Consider the following 24,757-nt stretch of genomic DNA (forward strand, 5'->3'; position numbering starts at 1 on the left):
TTGAAGAAGTAATTCAGGTTTGAACCGCTTTGTTTTTAAGTGCAACCACCTTGTACACTTTTGTGTTTTTGTAATAAATTAAGATTGATTGTTGTAACTACTAGAGATGATCGAATTTTAGAAAAATTCAATTCGGCCGAAGTTTCCAAATAACACTTGCCAAGAAGGGAATTAATAATGCCAGAGTAGAGCCTTACAGGGCATATTTTTACCCCCACCGGTTACAATGGACCATACATTGTTCCCTACCACCCTTTTAGAGGTCTTTGCATCACATCAATACTTGGTGGTATAGGTGGCACATTTCGTTTTTTGCACACCTTTCCTTTTGTTTGATTTAAAAAAAAAATTTGGGTACATATATTTTATACTAAGGAATGTTAAGTTTTAGCTAATGCATATTCTCAATACTTACTTGTGTTCTGAGGCCGAGGAATGTCTGTAACTGTAGAGCAGCACCTTAAATATATTTTGCACTATCCATATTTGTGAAGTGTTGGTGTGACCATAATCAATCTACTCTGATGAATCATGGCTGATCCATGCCGGATTCATTTCATCTTCACAATGGTCAGTCGCTCCACATTTTTCGTGGACAGACCAGTTTTCCTTGGGGTTATTATGGCCTCCACCGCACTAAACACCCGCTTTGATGGCACACTGCTGGCCGAGGAGGACAGCTTTTCCAGGGCAAACTCTGCTAGTTGTGGCCACAAATCAAGTTTGGTTGCCCAGAAGTCCAGCGGATGTTCAAGGTGTGTTGGCATGGTCATGTCAAGGTATGCTACCACCTGCTGGTTCAGGTCCTGCTCTAGGTGATGAGTTGTTTCACTATGCGGGTGCAGAAAGCTACTCATCAGCGACTGTAGACTCAGGCTGCTGCTAATGGAGCTGGTACTGCTCCTGCCACCCCACCCCTCCTCAGCAGCCATGGCAGTGGAATGTGAGCTCAGAGGTCCCCTCCGTGTCAGACCTGCAAGAGGATGGACCATGGCGCAGATAGGCATCGGCCAACTGACTACAAAGGATGTCTCTGTAGTAGGTTAGTTTGTCCTCCCTCTCAGTGGGTGGAAAAAAGGCCCCCATTTTGTGCCAGTGCCCGGTAGCGAGGGTCCAATAAGGTGGAGAGTCAGAAGTCATCCCGCTGCCGAATGGTGACAATTTGGCTGTCACTTCGCAAGCAAGTGAGCATGCATCGAGCCATTTGTGCAAGTGACTCAGAGGGACTCCCTGCCTCCATCTCTATTGCATACTGCCACGATGTGTGTGGGTCCTCTGTCTCACCTTACTCGTAACCCTCTAGCTCCTGTAGCTGCTCCTGCTCCTCAGATGACTAGATAAAACCGCCCATCTCACGAAACCTAAAATGTGCTCCACTGTGCCCCTCCCCCTCCAGTTTAGCCCCTATAGGGCTCATGTGGCCGTGAGCTATAGGTGCCATGTCTCCAGTGCCCTGACCAGCCATTGTTTCCAACATGTGTTGTAGTAAATGAAGCAGTGGAATTACGTCGTTCATATCATAATACTAGCAACTGAATAATAATGTGGCTTCCTCAAAGGGCTTGAGCAAAGGCAGGAATCATGTTGAGCTGCCACTGGTTGACATTGAAGTTACACAGGGGATTCCCCCTATCCACTTGGATCATGATTCGATTTCTTGATGAGTGACTTTTAGTAGTTCCTCCCATGTTCGCCAAGGCAAACCATGTGAGGAACAGCGTGACACCACCGTGCCCTGCACACATGGTATGCTAAAGGGGCACTGAGACTTTTCCGTGCAGTGGAGGCTGAGGTGGAGGATGAGGAGGCGGAGTTGCACACTGTCACAGGACCAAGGTCCTGAGAGCGTGGAGGCGGAAGCGGGGTGACCTGTTCAAGTTGCTGTTGTGGCTGTGCAGGAACCACACTCACCCAGTGGGCCGTAAAGGACATGTATTGTCCCTGACCGTAGTTACAGCTTCACACATCAGCGCTGCCATGCACTTTGGTACACACCGGAACCCTCAAGGACTGGCCCATCTTCTGTTCCACAAAATTGTGGAGGGCTGGTACTGCCTTCTTCGCAAAGAAATGACAGCTTGGGACTCTCCACCTCGGCTTGGCACAAGCCATCAGTTCTCTGAAAAGTGCAGAGTCCACCACTTAAAAAGGGAAGGACTGCAGCACCAGCAACTTGGACAGGAGCACATTCAGCTTCTGCACCGTTGGATGAGTGGGTGCATACTGTTGTCTCTTGGACATGGCTTCGCCGATGGATTGCTGGCAGAATGACTGACTCGAAATAGGAGGAGCAGGAGCATCTGGAGCAACAGAAGATGGGTATGACACACAGCTTCCTTCGGGTGAGGTGGTGGAGCCTTGGCTGTCTGAAACAGGGAGCGGGGTGCCACTGGGTGATGTAGCAGGCTGGACCACCACATCAGAGCCAGGGTTCCCCCATGCCCCTTTATGGTAACGCTGCATATGTTGACACAGGGCTGTGGTGCCAACATTGGGACCAACATATCTTGCATGTGGCCAGGTTAACATCCTCCGGATGCTTGATGAAAAACTGCCACACTGCCAGGTAGCTGATTTTCCCACCAATAGTCCACACTGATTGACTGCTACTGCCACCGACTCCAGGAACCAATGTTTCATTACCTCCCGGGAAGGTAGGCTGCCGCGAAGCAGGTGGTCTACTACTGGCACATTTGGCTCCAGACTTTCCACTTCTGCCACCATGCTGACTGCCAACCATGCTACCACCTTGCTGGATCAGCTGATGCCTCACGGGCAACCTGTAACCCTCTTCTCCTGATGATGAAGATGATGAAGCCCCTTCTGCACCCAGCTCCCAAGTGTGATCGGGTTCATCATCATCGAGTTGTGTCTGCACATCACTGATGTCCTCCTCAGGTTCCTCAACAGTGTCTGCTTCAGGAGCCTGAACGCTCGCAACACTACATCCCACGCCACTCTCCTCATCACTACTTGCCAGCCTAGCGGAGGAAGCGGAGGATGTCTCCTCCACTTCTTGGCTGGGCAGTAGCAGCTGACTGTCCTCTAGTAGATCATCCTCATTAAATAGTGGAGCTGAATCCACAGCATAAGATACTTCTCTGGAGGAGGGAACAGCGTAGGATAGAGGCAATGGGAGGACAGGGACTGCTCCCGGGCCATGCCAATTGAGGGTTGTGTCTGAGGAACACATCGACTGTTGACTGGGGGTGTCAGATGTCACTTGTGATGAAGTGGATGACCGTGTTAACCAATCGATGACGGCAGATGGGTTGCTTGTCGAGACATGACTGCTAGCTAATACTGGAAGCTCAGGCCTGTCGCTGCGACTCCTGCTGCCACGCCCCTCATCTGCTGCAACCTCTGCCTGATGAATTTATGCCGCTGCCACTCCTCTGCGCACATCTTGGCACTTCTCTGCGTGACATACTTAATGCGTATATTAGGGGAGTACAATATTCTCCACTACGCTTAAAACAGTATTTGTCTACAACACCAGCAGGTGTGTACTTTTGGCTGGCCTTTCACAGTATCTAGGCCCTTAAAACTTTAACAGGAACAAAATGGTACACCACTTAGATGTACTTATGTGGTATGCACTTATGAGGGGAGGACAATGCGCTCCAGTACGCTTAAAACAATATTTAACCAAAACCAAGAAAGAAATCCAAATTGACACCTAAAATAATAAATGGCCATATTTAGCTACGGTGTCTATAATGATCCTTCATTGAAAGGGGAGAACTCATATCACGATATAACAACAGAAGAAAAAAAAAAAGAAGAGTTTACACAATGCCACTTGAATAAAATGTAACTTTTATTATAATTGTATTAAATATAAACCAACTGGATACTAAAAATTGGAGGACCTCAGAGCATAGGCCGAGCAACTATACAGGGAGCATAACACACCACAGATATTTGGGAGCACTGACAATCTCAAAATGAACTAAGTAAAATGTCACTCCTGTGCATGGAGAATACCTTACCTACCCCTCCTCAACATAAAGTGCAAACTGCTACCTAACATGGAGGCATATGGCATTCTATAATAAGAAAGTGCCTGGCTAGACATACATAATAGCAATAAAGTGCATAGTATTGTCAACAATCTCTATGTAAAGGATTTGAAGTGCTAATGTCTGACCCATTTGTGTGCTGCTCCACCGTCCCCAACGCCGTTTTGTAACCTTTCTCAAGGGGGCCGTTGCTGTCTAGTATCTTCTTAAGCCGCCTTATATCTATCTATGACCGGATATTGATGTGTCAGCGTGCGCGGTCTTTTTCGGCGCCGCCGCAATGTCCGCACCCGCTGGCTCCCGCCCCACTTCCGGCACCTTCACCGGACTGCGCAGGACCGGCGAACAACGTCACGGGGCATGCGCACCCGACTTCAGCTTCGGACAGGGCAGGGTTGCTAGGTAACGGACGCCACGGCGGCGCACTAGATCGCGCACGTCACATACATACTTGGTATCTTCACCAGATCTCTTGTCCTGTCTACATCTGTACTCAACGTGTGCTCCCAAATATCTTAGGTTTACATCCAATAATCGACAGTAATAAGTAATAGATGACAAAACGGGGGACATTATATCTACACAATGATGGCTATTTTATACAGTATACATTTAATTATAAATTATAAATCACAAACTATCTACAAACTTACTTAATTGTGCAATTATTAAAACAAAATTTATAAGTACAATCAACAATTAAATAAATAAATAATAAATTGAAAGATAAATAATTTTATATCCGTGCAAACATACATGATTATTAACTCATACCAATTATACCATAATTCATTATTCATACCCCATATCATAACACAATTAATATAAGTATAAATGTAATAATAGTAAATCCGTCAGTGTATTATACATTATCGTCCCCAACTTTATAAATCTATCCCATTGTATTATTTACTGTATATATAGAAAAATCAAACGGTATCGATATGAAACCATTTAATTGTATGGATTAATCTACAATAGTGAATACTACAGTAGATACATGATTATCCAAATTTTTTTAATTTTGATTATAACATGAAGATTGAGATTTAACCATGATGGTGCTAATAATAAAAAAAAAAAAAAAAAAAATTATATAATAAAAATAAAACATCAATGTGACATGTGTCAGTCCATAATGAACCCAAATTGTGTGAGTGATTATATAATTACCCAGATACGTGTAAATAATATAATGTGTAAATACTTGTATTTACACAATTAATTTATTCACTTATTAACAGTATTTACACATTATATTATTTACACGTATCTGGGTAATTATATAATCACTCACACAATTTGGGTTCATTATGGACTGACACATGTCACATTGATGTTTTATTTTTATTATATAATTTATTTTTTTTTTTTTTTTATTATTAGCACCATCATGGTTAAATCTCAATCTTCATGTTATAATCAAAATTAAAAAAATTTGGATAATCATGTATCTACTGTAGTATTCACTATTGTAGATTAATCCATACAATTAAATGGTTTCATATCGATACCGTTTGATTTTTCTATATATACAGTAAATAATACAATGGGATAGATTTATAAAGTTGGGGACGATAATGTATAATACACTGACGGATTTACTATTATTACATTTATACTTATATTAATTGTGTTATGATATGGGGTATGAATAATGAATTATGGTATAATTGGTATGAGTTAATAATCATGTATGTTTGCACGGATATAAAATTATTTATCTTTCAATTTATTATTTATTTATTTAATTGTTGATTGTACTTATAAATTTTGTTTTAATAATTGCACAATTAAGTAAGTTTGTAGATAGTTTGTGATTTATAATTTATAATTAAATGTATACTGTATAAAATAGCCATCATTGTGTAGATATAATGTCCCCCGTTTTGTCATCTATTACTTATTACTGTCGATTATTGGATGTAAACCTAAGATATTTGGGAGCACAAGTTGAGTACAGATGTAGACAGGACAAGAGATCTGGTGAAGATACCAAGTATGTATGTGACTTGCGCGATCTAGTGCGCCGCCGTGGCATCCGTAACATAGCAACCCTGCCCTGTCCGAAGCTGAAGTCGGGTGCGCATGCCCAGTGACGTTGTTCGCCGGTCCTGCGCAGTCCGGTGAAGGTGCCGGAAGTGGGGCGGGAGCCAGCGGGTGCGGACATTGCGGCGGCGCCGAAAAAGACCGCGCACGCTGACACATCAATATCCGGTCATAGATAGATATAAGGCAGCTTAAGAAGATACTAGACAGCAACGGCCCCCTTGAGAAAGGTTACGAAACGGCGTTGGGGACGGTGGAGCAGCACACAAATGGGTGAGACATTAGCACTTCAAATCCTTTACATAGAGATTGTTGACAATACTATGCACTTTATTGCTATTATGTATGTCTAGCCAGGCACTTTCTTATTATAGAATGCCATATGCCTCCATGTTAGGTAGCAGTTTGCACTTTATGTTGAGGAGGGGTAGGTAAGGTATTCTCCATGCACAGGAGTGACATTTTACTTAGTTCATTTTGAGATTGTCAGTGCTCCCAAATATCTGTGGTGTGTTATGCTCCCTGTATAGTTGCTCGGCCTATGCTCTGAGGTCCTCCAATTTTTAGTATCCAGTTGGTTTATATTTAATACAATTATAATAAAAGTTACATTTTATTCAAGTGGCATTGTGTAAACTCTTCTTTTTTTTTTTTTTTCTTCTGTTGTTAAAACAATATTTGTCCACAATACAGCAGGTGTGTACTTTTCCCTGGCCTTTCACAGTATCTAGGCCCTTAACACCTTAAGGAACCAGCCCATTTTCCCCTCAAGGACCCGTGCATTTTTTTACACAACTGACCACTGTCACTTTAAGCATTAATAACTCTGGGTTGCTTTTACTTTTCATTCTGATTCCAAGATTTTTTTTTCGTGACATATTCTACTTTATGTCAGTGGTGAATTTTGGCGATACTTGCATCTTTTCTTGGTGAAAAATTCCAAAATTTGATGAAAAATTTGAAAATGTTACTTTTGCTGAAATTGATTTTATTTGAAACTCTCTTCTTAGAAGGAAAATAGACATGACAAATAAATGATATATTGATTCATATATACAATATGTGTACTTTATATTTTTATCTTAAAGTTGACATGTTTTTACTTTTGAAAGACATCAGAGGGCTTCAAAGTTCAGGATAAATTTTCAAATTCTTCACAAAATTTTCTAAATCTGAATTTTTCAGGGACCAGTTCAGTTTTGAAGTGGATTTGAAGGGCCTTCGTATTAGAAATACCCCATAAATGACCCCATTATAAAAACTGCACCCCTAAAATTATAAAAAATTACATTCAAAAAGTGTGTTAACCCTTTAGGTGCTTTTCAGCAGAATAGCAGCAAAGTGAAGGAGAAAATTCAAAATCTTCTTTTTTACACTCGCATGTTCTTGTAGACCCAGTTTTTGAAAGTTTACAAGGGGTAAAACGAGAAAAAGACGCCCATCATTTGTAACCCAATTTCTCTTGAGTAAGGAAATACCTCATATGTGTATGTAAAGTGTTTGGCAGGCGCAGTGGAGGGCTCAGAAGGGAAGGAGTGACAATGGGATTTTGGAGAGTACGTTTTTTCTGAAATGGTTTTTTTGGGGGCATGTCACAATTAGGAAGCCCCTATGGTGCCAGAACAGCCAAATAAATAAAACAACAACATGGAATAATATTTTGGAAACTACACCCCTCAAGGAATGTAAAAAGGGGTACAGTGAGCCTTAACAACCCACAGGTGTTTTGACGACTTTTCGTTAAAGTTGGATGTGTCAAATTTTTTTTTTCACTAAAATGCAGTTTTTTCCCCAAATTTTACATTTTTACAAGGGGTAATAGGAGAAAATGCCCCCCCAAAATTTGTAACCCTATCTCTTCTGAGTATTGAAATACCCCATGTGTTATGCAACAGCTGGATGCACACGTTTTCATAGAAAAAAATGTGCCTCCAGCTCCCAGCATGCCCTTTGGCTGTGCATGCTGAGAGGTCTTGCTAAGCAACAGCAGGAGGTGAACAGGCCTAACCAACTGCTGTATCCTGCTGCTGGGACCGCCGCCGCCTCACCTGAGGGGACCCCTGCCGGACCAGAAGAGACCCCTGGACCCGGTCGCTGTCCGATCACCTCCCAGCAGGGCAGTGATTGGTCGGTCGTTCCAACCGATCAATCACGTGATCGTGAGGCAGCACCCGTGCCCCCTAACTCCTGCAGGGTCCTTACCCTGCAGGAGTTAGGTGGCACAGGTGTTACCCTGCAGGAGTTAGGTGGTCTCGGACAGCCCCATTCCCTCTTTCTTTCCGGGACACCAGAGACCCGTTTGACCCGGAATTGCCGCAAATCACCGGTCTGAATTGATTGGCCCCAGGTGTTTGCACATGGTGCCTGCGACAGGGACTGAAATCCCCGCGGACGTACAGGTATGCCTTGAGTCCTTATAGGGGTACTCCGGTTGTTAATTTTTTTTGACTATATGGCATCTTCTTTGTAAGTTTAGTTTTTTTGCAATATACATGTGTTATATGTTTTGGCAGCATGTGTGTGTTTTGCTTACCTGTTTGTTGGGCAGGAAGTTCTATAGTTCAGAGTCTTTTCTTTTACTGTTGTCCACAGTTCTGAGTCTGTTTGTGGACAAGATGTCATAGCATTTTTTTTCTCTCCATGAGAGATACGAGTCACGCCCCTCATCTCACCTACACAGCTCCTCACCTCCCCTCCCCCTGCTCTGTATTCTAAGGATGCAGGTCTGCACAGGCGAAAGAACACAGATAAGATGAGTGTGTTATCTGAAGGGGAGGATGACAGGGTGCTCTGCTCACCCTAACTGGCTGGCTGCTATAAATTATTCAGTTGTTGTACACACCAGTGCTACAGCACACAATCACTGTGTACTACACTCAAAATTGCACTCTCTCTCTCAATCTCACTCCCTTCCCTATCAGTGCCTCTAGGCTGGATTTGGGCTTGAGGTGAATCACTGCTGTAAAAAAGCTTTTCTGTGCAACACACTGCTCTCTGTCCCTCTCTCTTTGCAGTAGAACGCTGATGTGACTGGGAGGTGAATTGCTGCTGTAAATATGCTTTTCTGTGCAACACACACTGCTGCCTGTACCTCTCTCTCTGTAATAGAACGCTGATGTGACTGGCTGCAAGATGGCTGCTGATTATATAGGGCTGTGACATCACAGGGGTGGCTGGCTGCTGATAGGCTGCATGCTGCATGTGATTTAGGGTCATCCCGCCAACCCTTGTTCCCGCCATCCCAGGATTCCTTGCCCCATGTTCTCATATCTGGATCTACCATTTCAGATGCCCTGGAGCCTGGACAGCACTAAATGGAGTTTAATGAAGTGATTCGGACAATCGAATTGTGGCGATATTCGCATTACAAATCAATTTTTTCCTGAAATTCTAAATGAATTCAGATTTGTCAGATTCAATTAGCTCATCCCTAGTAAGTACTTTTACTAATGAGGTGTGTCCCTTATTATTATAAGCCTTTCTCTATCTTGTCTTTGATATTGGACATTGTTATAGTTATTGTTATAGCAGCGGTTGCTTTATGAACTTTTTGGTTGAGCCCACCTTTTTTTCATGGTATAGTCAGTTCACCTGAAATGTAAACCAGTATATTGGGTTTAGCGTGGGTAAACAGCCTGTCAGTTTTACTTTAAGTATTTTAAAAGTAGCAAAAACAGTTGCTGGCTGGGAGCTATATTTGGGATCTTCATGCCATATGTGCAATTTTGCTAATTTGGCACCAATTCTTTCAGTAACACCTCTGGTACCAAACAGTTGAGTATTCATCATTACCTGAATTGTAATTTGTGCAATGTTGTCCATATTATTGGACGTTCCATGAGCTATATCAAGTGTGTTGGGTGTGCTTTCCTTAAACTTAAAGTTCATGCAATTGAACATTTAAATGACGTGGACGGCAGGTAATTTTGTAATACATTTGGTACATAGCAGCATTTTACTAGTGTGCATAGTGGCTCTAAGTTCTTTCCAAATTTATGCCATTGACTAGGTCAAATATAACTAGTGTTGCTCACGAATATTCGCAATGCGAATATTCGTAGCGAATAATAGCATATTCGCAAATTCACGAATATTTAGATTATCGCGAATAATATTCGCGATTACGAATATTTGTTTTTTCCCCAAACTTGCTTAAACACAGATCACATTATAGTGATCTCCATCGACGGATAATTGCATTGCTTGTATGATTAGAGACCATGGGGGGAGAATCTAAGGCGATTAGTTTGTGCATGCGAATATTCGTATTGCGAAAATTCGCAAATATTTTCCACGCCCTTCTTATGCCTCTGAGCCAATGATAGTTCTGCAACCACAGTTGTCAGAGGTTAGCAACCTCCCTAGCAACCAATAGAAACTTGCTGGCAAGATCAGCATATAAGATCACTCCCAGCAGTATTTGCTTGCAGATTCACATGGTGGTTTTGAGAGTGGAGTGCTTCTGTCATTTTTCCAGCATCCTTTGAGCTTTGTGCTTCATAGTACTACCTTAGACCCAACTGCTTTTTTCAAAGCAAAAGCCCCAACTGCTTTTTTCAAAGCACGTATCTTAGTTTTTTTTATCTAGGTTAGTGTAGATTAGTGTTAGATTTCTGTGTAGTTAGTTTACGTGTAAATTTCTTTAAGGTAGGTTAATTTAGTGCGTGTTTAGTTTATGTGTTTTGTGTTAAAAAAAAAAAAAGAAGAAAACAATTAGGTTTAGTTTTGTTTAGTCATATATTAGTTTGTGTAAGTAGAGTTATTGTTTAGTATATATTAGTTTAGTATTTGTTTTCATCGTCCGTGTCAGCGTCTGTCTGTTAGCTTAAAAAAATAAAAAATAAAAAAGTTTAGTTTTAGCTGTTAGTTTAGTTTTAGTTAGAGTTTAGTAGTTGTTGTTTGTGTCCTTGTCTTTGTCTTTGTGAAAAAAAAAAAAAGTTAGTTGTAGTTTACATATAGTTTAGAATTTGTTGTCATCGTCCGTGTCTGCGTCAGTTAGTGAAAAAAAAAAGTTTTAGCTGTAGTAGTTTAGTTCTTCTAGTTTAGTAGCTGTCTGTGTTCTTGTCTACGTCTTTGTCCTTGTGAAAAAAAAAATATTGTAGTTGAGTAGTCTTTGTCTGCGTCTTTGTCTACGTGCTTGTCTTTGTTTTAAAAAAAACATCTCACATTCCCCCCCCAATAAAGTTTCACCCCCCCTATCAGCAAGTATGAGCAATATACGTGGCCGTGGCAGCAGGGGTAGGGGAGTTACTCCCAGTGCTAGGTCGCTGCCAGCACGGGGTAGCTCTCGCGCCCCTACAAGTGGATCAGGTGGAAGGGGAGTCCGCCTGATCCGCAATTTTTTTTCTGCGGGCAGCCGCCCGATATTAGCATCTCCGGCTCCGATAGTGGTGGAGTCCTCAGTCCCGACTCCAAGCAGCCCCCACAGCAGCACCACCAGTACAACGATGGTGCCTTTAGGACCTGCCCCCAGCCCCCAAGAGTCAAGCCTCTTACTGTTTGACAGTGACAGTTAGAGGGATATCTTGGGGGAGGCCCTGCATCAGGCAGACATCCAGTTCTGTCCTGATGCTCAGGACCTTTTGGAAGGGATGATGGAGGAGGAGGGAGTACCTGCTGTCAGTACCCCAGAGACATCTCTTCCAAGTGGTGCGGGTGTTTTTGGGCAAGAAACACCCGCATCTAGTCAGACCCAGGTGTCAGTGAGGGGACATCGGGGCCAGGTTAGCGGCTCCATGTCAGCTGTTTCCCTCAGCCCACCACAGTTTAGCCCTGGGTCTGACATATCTGGGGGCGAAGAGGAGGGTGACCCAACATGGGTGCCACCTCCCTTGTCAGTTCACAGCAGCAGTGAAGAGGAAGGTAGGCACCCTGGGGAAACGGTGCGCCAGGTCACCAGGGAGACCAGCGTCTCCCCTGGTGATGGCAGCAGGAGGTGCCAGCAGCAGCAGCAGCCAGCTCCACCTGTGCGCACCGAGCCCGAGCAGGTGCAAGTCAGCATCACCCCATCTGATAGGAGGGGGGTGCTGAAGTCACCTGTCTGGGCTTACTTCCCCCTGGCAGCAGACAATCCTACCATAGCCATCTGCCAGCTTTGTCGTTCCAGGGTGAGGAGAGGCTGGGTACCACAGCTCTGACCCAGCATCTCCAAGTCAACCACTGGCGGGAGTATGAGCGGATGAGGGGTGGTGGTAGCAGCGCCACCACCCGTGTGCAGGGTACAGCAGCCCCTGCCACACCCTCACCTGTTCCTATTAGTTCATGCTCCCCCGCTCCCTCTGGTAGAGGTACTGGTACCGGCAGCCAGACCTCTTCCTCCATTGCACCCTCCTCTTCAGTGTCCTGCACTGCCGTCCGGTGCCAGCCGTCTGTCACTGACGCATTTGACCGCACCACTCCCTTCCCCCCTGGAGACTGACGTGTGCGTTCCCTCAATGGGCTCCTGGCAAGGGTTTTCGCCCAACATCTGCTGCCCTTCAACATCGTGGACAGCAACCCCTTCAGGCAGATGTTGGAGCAGGCCCAACCCAGATGGCGTGTCCCCAGCCACCATATTTTTGCCAGGACTGGTGTCCCTGCCCTACATCAGCACATTGTGGAGAATGTATCCCTGTTGCTTGATCACGCTGTCAGCGACAGGGGGCATCTCACAATGGATGGCTGGACCAGCATACATCAGCTTCACAGCCCATTGGGTTTCCCTCCGAGGCGCCGGGAGGGATCGGCGGCATCAGATTTTGTGGTCCCGCCCCGGGGTGTCCAGGGGAGAACTGCTGGTCTCCCTCAAGCCACTGTCTCCACAGATGCTGAGCCTCCCAGCAAGTGTCCCCGTAGCTACTCAAGTGTGGGGCACATGCGCTGTCAGGCCGTGCTCCAGCTTGTTAGCTTAGGGGACCGGAGACACACTGGACATGAAGTGCTGACCGCACTTCAGGCTCAGGTCCAGAAGTGGCTGACACCCCGAAGGCTCCAGGCAGGTATGGTTGTCTGTGACAACGGCAGCAACCTACTCTCCGCCCTCCATGCTGGCAGTCTGACTCACGTGCCCTGTCTGGCACATGTCCTCAACCTTGTGGTGCAGAAGTTCCTGCACACCTATCCCGGGTTGAGTGACATTGTGCTAAGGGTACGTAGGATTGCCAGCCACTTCAGGCGCTCCCCAACCGCTGCCGCGTCCCTGTCCAAGTTGCAGCAGGACAACAGCCTGCCCCCTCACAGGCTGATTGTGGACAGTGTGATGCGGTGGAACTCCACCCTCCACATGCTGGAGAGGTTGTGGGAGCAGCGGAGGGCGGTGAGAGAATACCTGCTGGAGCAAGGCACTTCCGGGCCAACACAAACCCTCCCGTATATCACCAATCTGGAGTGGGGGCAGATACAGCAGGTCTGCCATGTGTTGGCCCCTTTCGAGCAGGCGAACAAGATGGTCAGCAGGGAGCATGTCGACCTCAATGACGTACTGCCCATAGTGTTCCTGCTGGACAGGGCACTAGATCGCCTGCTTGATGCTGGGGAGAGTGCCTTGGTGGAGCAGGAGGAGGCAACACTGCTCCACCAAGACCAGGCCCAGGAGGAGGAGGTTACTGCTGACGTCCTGGAGTCAGGGCCTGGTCAGGAAGGAGAGCCGGTGTTGGGGGCACCGATAGTCCGGGGGTGGGGCATCTCGGAGCATGAGCAGCAGCGCCTGCAGCATGAGGAGCAAGACGTCATGGACCCGGGAAGCCATGAGGAGTCACAGCGGGCTGTGCTCTTCCCCATGGCTGCCCACATGCTGCGATGCCTCAGGAGGGACCCCCGTATCAAGACTATCAAGGAGAGGGATGATTTTTGGATGGCCACCCTTTTAGATCCGTGGTGCAAGGGGAAACTGGAGCAGTTCCTCCCAGCCAGCCGGAGGCAGTACCACATGGAGGAACTGCAGGCCCGCATTGTCAGCCGGTTGGAGCAGGCAACTCCCCGGCCTCCAGTTGTCCCCGCCCATCTCACCCAGCAGGTGGCTGCACCAAGCAGCAGCAGCCGAGCAGGGGACCTAATGGGTGAGATGAGGATGTTCTTCCAATCTGAGCGACCCAGTAGCAGCAGCAGCAGCAGCAGTCACCACCAGCGGCTGGCTCACATGGTGGCAGACTACATGGGGTCCGTTGGTGCCTCTGACAGTATGAGCACCGACGACCCCATGGAGTACTGGGTTGCCAGAATGGACACCTGCCGAGAGCTCGCTCAGTATGCACTGGAGTTATTGTCTTGCCCCCCCCTCCAGCGTACATCTTAGCGGACATTCAGCGCGGCAGGTGGGGTGGTCACGAATAAGAATTTGCGAGCTAAGTGCCTCACTATTTCATAGTTTCACATTTGCATCTATTACACCATAGCTGTATAGCTCTCCATGTTTTAACTGCATATTCATGTTGCACCTATATCCTTGTGCTGGCAGTGTGCTGCTGCATTCTTCTGTTGCTGTATATCTAGCCTAGTAGCGTGCACCTGTAGGCCAGGTCCATATAATAGTTTGGTATCAACTAAAGTGCTGGCTGACTTATTCTTTGTCTATATATATATATATATATATATATATATATTAATTTATTTCTTTTATAATCATGGTAGAATGGCTTGCAATAGTAATTTGATGATTAATTTATTCATTTTTTAATCATGGTTTAATTTATATATTATTTATAATCATGAAATTATGTAAATAAATCTGTAGATTTTATTTTAATTATTTATTTAGCTATTTAGTTATTTATTTATGTATAAATCTGTCCTTAGGGTCCTCTCTGGCAGAGTGACCCCAGGGCCCCCCTCTCTGGCAGAGTGACCCCAGGGCCCCCTGTTATGTTTCTCAGGTTTTTAATTTGTCTTTTAATACCTTAACTTGTGTGCAAAAGTAGTGTTCTACTTTTAAAATGCTATTTAATTTATAAGTCAAGTGTTCTTTAAGTCTATCAAGGTCAGGTGACTCAGGAAGACCAATTAGACCATTGTTGTTAACTCCTCCCTACGAAAAGCCCACATGGAAATTTTTATTCAGCAGTTATAAACAACAAAAATAATAATTAAAAAGGAGACCACACATTTTTTCTAAAGAATAACTTTTTAATAAATCATAAAATCAACTATAACAACAATCCAAAAAAAAAATCTAAGATAACTTAATGATTATCTCCTATCATTTTCTTCTTGTTTTCGCTGAGTAAAGATTATGTAGTAGATGTGACCTGCAGTCCTATGTAACACCATCGATAACACAGTGATAACTCTCTGAGTACAGATAATGGAGTTGGTGTGACCTGCAGTCCTATGTAACACCACAGATGACACAGTGATAACTCTCTGAGTACAGATAATGTAGTTGATGTGACCTGCAGTCCTATGTAACACCACAGATGACACAGTGATAACTCTCTGAGTACAGATGATGTAGTTGGTGTGACATGCAGTCCTATGTAACACCACAGATAACACAGTGATAACTCTCTGAGTACAGATAATGTAGTTGATGTGACCTGCAGTCCCACAGATAACACAGTGATAACTCTCTGAGTACAGATGATGTAGTTGGTGTGACCTGCAGTCCTATCTAACACCACAGATAACAGTGCTTTGGAGAGAAAATTTTGCTTGGGGGGGCATGTCGCATTTTGGAAGCCCTTATGGTGCCAGGAACGCAAAAATAAAACCCACATGGCATACCATTTTGGAAACTAGACCCCTTGAGAAATGTTACAAGGGGTACAGTGAGCCTTAATACCCCACAGGGGTCTGACAGATCTTTGGAACAGTGGGCTGTGCAAATAAAAAAATTACATTTTTCATTTTCACAGATCACTTTTAACTGTCAAACAGTACATTCTCACTACACCCCTCATTACATTCCATAAGGGTTCTAGTTTCCAAAATGGGGTCACATGTGTGTGTGTGTGTTTTTTTTTTGCTTTTGTCAGAACCGCTGTAACAATCAGACCCCCCCCCCCCCCCCCCCGTGCAAATAACCTCTCAAATGTACATGGTGCACTCTCCCTTCTGGGCCTTGTTGTGCGCCCCCAGAGCACTTTGCGTCCACATATGGGGTATCTCCGTACTCAGGAGAAATTGTGTTACAATTTTTGGGGGGCATTTTTCCCTTTTACCTCTTGTGAAAATGAAATGTAGAGGACAACACCAGCAAGTTAGTGTAAAATTTTGAATTTTTTACACTAACATGCTGGTGTACACACCAACTTGACCTTTTCATAAGGGGTTAAAGAAGAAAAATCCCCCCAATATTTGTTATGCAAATTCTGCAGAGTACAGCGATATGTGGCCCTAAACTATTGCCTTGAAATACGACAGGGCTCCAAAGTGAGAGCACCATGCGCATTTGAGGCCTAGATTGGGAATTTGCATAGGGGTGGACATAGGGGTATTCTACGCCAGTGATTCCCAAACAGGGTGCCTCCAGCTGTTGCAAAACTCCCAGCATGCCTGGACAGTCAGTGGCTATCTGGTAATACTGGGAGTAGTTGTTTTGAAACAGCTGGAGGCTCCATTTAGGAAACAGTGCCGTACCAGACGTTTTTCATTTTTATTGGGGAGGGGGGCTGTGTAGGGGTATGTGTATATGTAGTGTTTTTTTTACTTTTTATTTTATGTTAGTGTAGTGTAGTGTTGTGTTTTTAGGGTACAGTCACACGGGCAGGGGATCAAAGTTTACCGCTGAGAGTTTGAGCTGCGGCAGAAAATTTGCGGCATATCAAACTTGCAGCTAGAAACACAATGTAAGCCCCCGCCCATGTGAGTGTACCCTGTACATTCACATTGGGGGAGAGGGGGGGGGGGGTTGCAGGGAGTTGCATGCTGGGAGTTGTAGTTTTGCAACAGCTGGAGGCACATTGGTTGCAAAACACTGAGAGTTTGTTACCTAACGAAGTGTTTCACAACCAATGTGCCTCCAGCTGTTGCAAAACTACAACTCCCAGCATGCATGGTCTGTCAGTGCATGCTGGGAGTTATAGTTTTGCCACAGCTGGAGGCACATGGGTTGGGAAACACTAAGTTAGGAAACAGACAATGCTTCCTAACCAGTGTGTCTCCAGATGCTGCAAAACTACAACTGTCCAGGCAGATGCTGTCCAGGCATGATGAGAGTTGTATTTCGGCAACAACTGAAGTGCCAGTTGTTGTCAAACTACAATGCCCAACATTCCTGGACAGTGAGCAGGCTGAGAATTGTAGTTTTGCAGCATCTGGAGGGCCACAGTTTAGAGACCCCTGTATAGTGGTCTGAAAACTGTGGCCCTGCAGATGTTGCAAAACTACAACTCCCAGCATGGCCAGACTGTCCAGGCAACAGACGTGTTTCCCAACCAGTGTGCCTCCGGCTGTACAGGCATGCTGGGAGTTGTAGTTTTGCAACAGCTGGAGACAAACTGTTTGGGAAACACCGCTATATGATCTTATATCATGACTAGATTAAAAGTTATGATTCATAACTTTTAATCTAGTCTAAAATGCAGTTAAATATAATTAACTAACAGTGGGTAAAATACTTACACAAATCAGAACTCTCTCTATCTTAGCTTATTCGCGATCGCGATCTCACTGGCAAGCATCCAGGAAACGATCTCTGTTATCGCGTAATGTAATAGCGCGCATGCGCGCGAGCGACGGAATTTTTGCAATCAGTTATTTTCGCGAATTCGAATATGGCCTATGCCGCTCAACACTAAATATAACATAAGAGCTAACACCCAAAAAATGATTATGTTTGGACGCACGTCAATTTAAACTGGAAACAGCCCCATGGATATGAACATCCCTAGGAAATTAGTATGCCACTACTAAGTGGTTTGTTTATACACACTTTTTATTACATTTTGTGTCACATACTGTTTGTATTATAATAATATCCACTTGAAACTATTACCGTCTCAGTATTGGTGGTTATAAGGCAAATTTAGCTTCTACAATATGTACTTAGTTTTACCTTTGTATTTTATGTGCCCTTGTGTTCTGAGACTCAGATCGCAACACCCATCTACTGGAGGGTGTGGGGTTTAAATTAGAGCTTTTGTGCCCAAAAAATGTCCAGAGGTCTTTGTTTCATAGCACTGAGTGATATATTGCTTATAATGGATTTATCAGAAAGCCAGAACTGGCTGTAATGGGAATGTGTTAATAGGAATATCATTTGTTTACTTCCAGTGGAGGAGAATATCAGTCATGTGATGACCACACAGGTGCAAGTACAGTTACAGAATGTGAGCTAGAGTTTATTTTAGAATAAGCACACTTACATGATTATTAAATATAAACCCAGAAAGTATCCTCCAACGTGTTGATGGAATTCAAAGGCGCGGGACACCCAAATGCAGGGATCTAAAGTTTATTCACCCATGATGGGTGAATTAATTTTAGATCCCTGCATATGGGTGTCCTGCGCCTTTGAATCCCATCGACGCGTTGGAGGATACTTCTGGGTTTCTATCGATTTGGACGTGGAATGGCTGCAGGCACCTATTTTTATTGCCCCTATCCATTATCACACTTGGCGGAGTGTAACTTTGTGTGGTAAGCATCACTTCTACCACCCTAGCCCCATTTAATAACGGTATCACACTATGGAGCGCTGTCTGTTTCTTGTTTTAGAATGATTATTAAAAGAACAGGACCAATTTGTATTTACTAGAAATAAGTCCCCAAAATTACAAAATTGCTTTTTTTATTTTATTTTGCCAAATAAATATCTAACTAATGTTTATTTTTCACTATAGATTTGGTAGTAAAATGAGTAATGTAATCTCAAATTACAATTGGGTGTTGCAAAAAACAAGCCCTCATATGGGTCCTCTGCTGCCATCTTCTTCTTGGTTGCCCATTGTCAATGCGTCACACTGCAGCTCAGCTCATCACCGGTCCCAGCAATGTCCCATCTATGCCGGAAATGGGCTGCACACTGGTCGCCTGGGCTCAATGGATCACACTGCCACTCAGCATATCACCAACCAAGGCAGGACAACACTGCAGCCGGCGATTAGGTGAACCACAGTGTGATGCATTGACCATGGGCAACCAGTAAGAAGAAGGCAGAGGAGGAATGGAGTGAGGATACCAGGGCACTCAGGGAGCAGGTAAGCCTTATTTGTTGTTTTATATTCTGGCAGCCCAGGTATAATGGCAGAAAAAAGTTCTGCATCTCCTTTAATACACTAGTCACTCATTTTTGTAAAATATTGTGTAAAGCATTGTTTAAGAGCTAATCATAATATTAGATGCTGACTGAAGTCATCAGGGCAATCCCAAAATACTAATGGTTCAGGCAGCATAAAATTGATAACAGATACCCTTTTTTAGATTTATTCTAACAAGCTTCAGTATGCTTCAATGTGTTACAGAGACATTTTATTCTGTGAGCAGACCTGTCTGGCACAGTTTTCAGTGTTAGTTTTATCTTCCAGAAAGTTATCTTGCAAGTTGCTGTTATCTTTAACACTGTTAATTTTCCATGGGTCACTTAGATATTTTTGAACTTCAATAGCAGGGCTTCGTGACACAGAGTTTATTGCTAATAGCTTCTGAAACATGTCTATTGCATGGCATGTAAATTGCTTCCATTGAGAAGGGATTTTCTGGTAATTTCCTGTAGTTTGCCACCGAACAAATTCTTCATACTGACTGTCTTTAGTTGATGCTGTATCCCAAGGAAAGTATCCAGTTGAGATGCAAAACAGAAGAATACCAAGTGCCCATACATCAAGGCTGGAGTCAAGTTCAAGAGTATCATTTTCTTCTAAACAACATAGTTCAGGGGGTGAATAAGGAAGAGTTCCTTTCATAGGAGATATGTGGAATCCTTCAAGTCTTGTTAATCCAAAATCAGCAAGTTTTATGTAGTGACAATCTTTGTCAAAAAGCAAAACATTATCCAGTTTGACATCTCTGTGAACCAGGGCTTTGCTGTGCATAAAGTCCAGAGCTTCAGTCAACTGCATTGCACATCGTTTTACCATTGTCTCAGGCAAACCAACCTAAAAGATAGAAGCAAAAACAATATCACACATTGGTCTTGGTATAAATGTGTGTTTAAAAGAGGTTATAAAAGCCCAACACTGAAAGAAAGCAATTTGATTATTTATTAAAAAGATATGTGAATCATTTTGGAATTGCATATTAATTAAAACATTAAAAGTAGGTATACTTAAGCAGGAAGCCTCACTTACAATATTGAGGAACTAGAATTAATGATGTCTGAAGAAAACTACCACAGTGAGACATGGCTGGATGTGACCTATTGAACATAATTGCAAGATTATAGTCTGTTTAGAAATGACCATATGAGTAAGAAAAGTGGAGGGGTTTACTTAAAGGGTACCTCTCATCAAAAAAAACTTTTGATATATTATAGATTAATATATGCAGAATAACTTTACAATTGCATGTAATTAAAAAATATGCTTCTTTCTATTTAATTTTCCACTTTGAAGAAATGACCACTAGGGGTCTCCCTACCAGTCCTGGCAGTAAGCATTTCAGACTCATGCTGGAGTCCTAAACACTACGAGCTGCCAGTCTGCTTTGTTCACAAAGGAGAACACTCAGAGCTGCCAGCCTGCTTTGTTCACAGCCTGTTTGGTATGGTGGACATATCCTTTCAGCTGGTTGTGTGGATACCACGATCAGGAGATCCACGCAGGACTGCAGCTGTACCCGCCCTCGCAGCAGTGTGGGATATGGAAGTAGGGAAATTTGCACCTATTCGGTACAGATGGTGGGAATATTTCAGCGCTGTCCACAACCGGTAAGTGTAAAATTCTTATTCTTTATTGTACATGTAACGCGTTTCAAGGGCGCTCCGTCCTCTTCTTCAGACATGTTATCTTTAAAAAAGTCCGCTAATTTATACATAATACTGACTGAAAGTGACATCACAAATAAATTTACATAAAAGCATTGTATAAAATTATTATTATTACAAAGTCATATATTCCTTCTGAGTGCAATTTTTAAATATTTGTTTTTTCGATCGTTTCATTTAATCATTTCATTCATTTGCTTTCCAATATACAAAGTTTTATGCATGTGTGGTCACTACTATGCAGAGACATAATGTGTCTAGAAACACTATGAAATGCAAAATTTTTCTTAATATTGTGTCTATGTTTATTCATGCGGGTGCGGGCATGCTGGACTGTACGACCCACATACTGAAGACCGCATATGCATGTCAGAAGGTATATCACAAAAGTGGATGAGCAATCTAGTTTTTCTTTTAAATTAAAGGTTTCTCATGTGGAAAAGGATGTAACTGAACTGCAAGAGGGAACATTTATCCACTCACAGCACAAGCATTGTTTCTTTCCGCACCGAAAGGTACCGATGGTTGTGGGTTTCACTGTATGCTGTTTCGTCTCCTTTTTTAATTTACTGGGAGCAAGGTGATTTCGTAAGGTTTTAGCTCTCCTAAAGGTTAGTGGGGGTTGTTTTGGGAGTAATGTATTTAAAATCGGGTCTTTCATAACAATTGGCCAGTATTTGTTTAAAATTATTCTTATTTGTTTTGTGTTATTACTGTAAGTTGTAATAAAATTTTATTTCCGTTCACTATTTTCTTTTTTACAGTTTTTTCCATTATAATTAATAAATTCAGACTGTTTCAGTTTATCCGCTTTTCTATATGCATCACTTAAAAAAAATTTGGGGTATTTTTCCTCCCTAAATCGTTTATATCATGTTTTAGATTGTTCTTTGTAGTCCTCTGTGTAGGTACAATTCTTCTTTATTCTCCTATATTGTCCGTAAGGAATATTTGTGAGACATTTAGGGAAATGGCAACTATTGAGTCCCAGGAAACTGTTTACATCCACTTTCTTAAAGTGGGTTTTGGTGCATATGCTCTGTTCCATATCTTTAAAAATTTCTAAATCAAGAAATACGGTAGAAACAAATGAAAAATTCATAGTGAATATTAAGCCCAAGTCATTATTATTTAAAAACTCTTAAAACCTCAGTGCATCATTATGTGTCCCCTTCCATACAATAAATAAATCATCAATAAATCTTTTAAAATATAGAATGTTACCATCTAAAAACAAGGGGGATTGTGCGATGGACACACTCTCGAATAAACCCATATATAAATTTGCATAACTGGGTGTGAAACGTGTGCCCATCGCACAGCCCCTCACCTGGCGACACACAACATCATTAAACGAAAATACATTATGATTAAGAATACATTTAAATCTAATTTTTTTAGATGGTGGACATGAACCAGCAGGTGATGGCTTACCTCGACATGACCCTGCCAACAACCGTTGAAGATCCGCTGGACTTCTGGGCAGCCAAACGCGATTTATGGCCGCAACTAGCTGAGTTTGCCCTGGAAAAGCTGTCCTGCCCGGCCAGTAGTGTGCCATCAGAGCGGGTGTTTAGTGCGGCCGGGGCCATAGTCACCCCAAGGCGAACTCGTCTGTCCACTAAAAATGTGGAGAGACTGACGTTTGTCAAGATGAATCAGGGATGGATCAGCCAGGATTTCCAGCCACCAATGACAGATGGGTCTGAGTAGATTGACCATGCTCCTACAACAACATTTTCTCTATTGTGGTTGGTTATGAAATTCTCTGGGGCAGACCTGGGCATTGTACGGCCCACTGGCCACATACGGCCCTTTGATTGGCTCTGACCGGCCCGTGCTGATTGGGGGACAACTATGCTGCCTAATCTGGGGGACATCTATGCTGCCTAATCTGGGGGACATCTATGCTGCCTAATCTGGGGGACATCTATGCTGCCTAATCTGGGGGACATCTATACTGCCTAATCTGGGTGACATCTATGCTGCCTACTCTGGGGGACAAGTATGCTCCTAATCTGGGGGACATCTATGCTGCCTAATCTGGGTGACATCTATGCTGCCTAATCTGGGGGACAAGTATGCTCCTAATCTGGGGGACATCTATTCTGCCTAATCTGGGGGACAAGTATGCTCCTAAACTGGGTGACATCTATGCTGCCTACTCTGGGGGACAAGTATGCTGCCTACTCTGGGGGACAAGTATGCTCCTAATCTGGGGGACATCTATGCTGCCTAATCTGGGTGACATCTATGCTGCCTAATCTGGGGGACAAGTATGCTCCTAAACTGGGTGACATCTATGCTGCCTACTCTGGGGGACAAGTATGCTCCTAATCTGGGGGACATCTATGCTGCCTAATCTGGGGGACAACTATGCTCCTAATCTGGTGGACATCTATGCTGCCTAATCTGGGGGACATCTATGCTGCCTAATCTGGGTGACATCTATGCTGCCTAATCTGGGAGACAAGTATACTCCTAATCTGGGGGACATCTATGCTGCCTACTCTGGGGGACAAGTATGCTCCTAATCTGGGGGACATCTATGCTACCTAATCTGGGGGACAACTTGCTCCTAATATGGGGAAAACTGATGCTTCTGGCCTTGGGGCTATAATTTTTTGAAGTTTAGCAGTAGCTAAATACATGCTTAATGCAAATGTCAACATTGATCTTTAAATGTAAGGGGTTATGAAACCCTCTTGGGTACTGCGAATGACTGCTCCAGACTCATTCTTTGTCTTTCACAAACTACTTGCCTCCCTGGTGCCTCAGGCCCTGGGCCTAAATTTTTTTGAAGTTTAGCAGTAGCTAAATACATGCTTAATGCAAATGTAAACATTGATCTTTAAATGTAAGGGGTTATGAAAAAGTCTTGGGTACTGCAAATGCATGCTCCAGACTCATTCTGTGTCTTTCAGGAACTACATGCCTCCCTGGTGCCTCTGGCCTTGGGCCTTCAATTTTTGGATGTTTAGCAGTAGCTAAATACATGCTTACTGCAAATTTCAACAATGATCGTTAAATTCTCGGCTCTCTGCCAGGGCCTTCTCTTACACCGCCTGGGCCCATCCGAGGACCTCACTAACCAACTCACTAACTAATCCAATCGCTTATAGTGACGGGCGGTGTGTACAAAGGGCAGGGACTTAATAAACGCCAGCTTATGACCCTCACTTACTGGTAATTCCTCGTTTTAAGGTTAAATAATTGCAATCACAGATCCCTATCACGAACTGGTTTCAGCGTGCAACACACACCTGTCCTTGAAAGATAGAGACACGCTAATTCGTTCAGTGGAGCGCTAGTGCATCCCAGGACATCTGAGGCCATAACACACCTGTTGTTGCTCGATCTCGCAATTGATCGGGCAAGGTAAGGGGTTATTAAAGCCTCTTGGGTACTGCTGAGGCCTACTCCTGACTGCTCCTGGTGCAATGTATGGGGTAATTAAACACTCTTGGGTAGTGTTATTGCTAAATTTACTGGTAATTTTATCAGTGTGTACTCGTGCATCAGTCAACTCCAGTCTGTGTCCGTTAGGCAATATATGGGTTACTGATGCAGCAGAGGTGGGGCCTTGTTCTTGGAATTTCAATTATTAAAAAAAATTGAACATATTGTGTGGTTTATTATATTAGAGAAGAATGTCTTTGGGTGGTCCACTGTCCTGCATTATAGAGTCTTCTGAACTGCTGTATATGCGCTTGTTTTTACAAAAAGGTATTTTGTCAGACAATGTTTTTTTTGGGGTGGATTGTGAAGCCCGGGTGTGTACTCGTGCATCAGCCAACTCCAGGCTGTGTCTTTCAGGCAATCTATGGGTTACTGATGCAGCTGAGGTGGG

General features: G+C 43.6%; 1 protein-coding gene across 1 annotated transcript in view; it reads right to left on the minus strand.

The window, feature by feature from the left end:
* Nucleotides 1-19,441: 19,441 nt before the first annotated feature.
* Nucleotides 19,442-24,757, minus strand: part of LOC130293202 (serine/threonine-protein kinase SBK1-like) — a 115,141-nt gene continuing 109,825 nt past the window's right edge. Inside the window, exon 4 of the mRNA XM_056541704.1 lies at nucleotides 19,442-20,080. Within this exon, the coding sequence (XP_056397679.1) occupies nucleotides 19,442-20,080 (639 nt within the window). The remainder of the gene's footprint in view (nucleotides 20,081-24,757) is intronic.

This window comes from Hyla sarda, chromosome 10 (genome assembly GCF_029499605.1).
Source record: "Hyla sarda isolate aHylSar1 chromosome 10, aHylSar1.hap1, whole genome shotgun sequence".
In the NCBI taxonomy this organism is placed as follows: Eukaryota; Metazoa; Chordata; class Amphibia; order Anura; family Hylidae; genus Hyla; species Hyla sarda.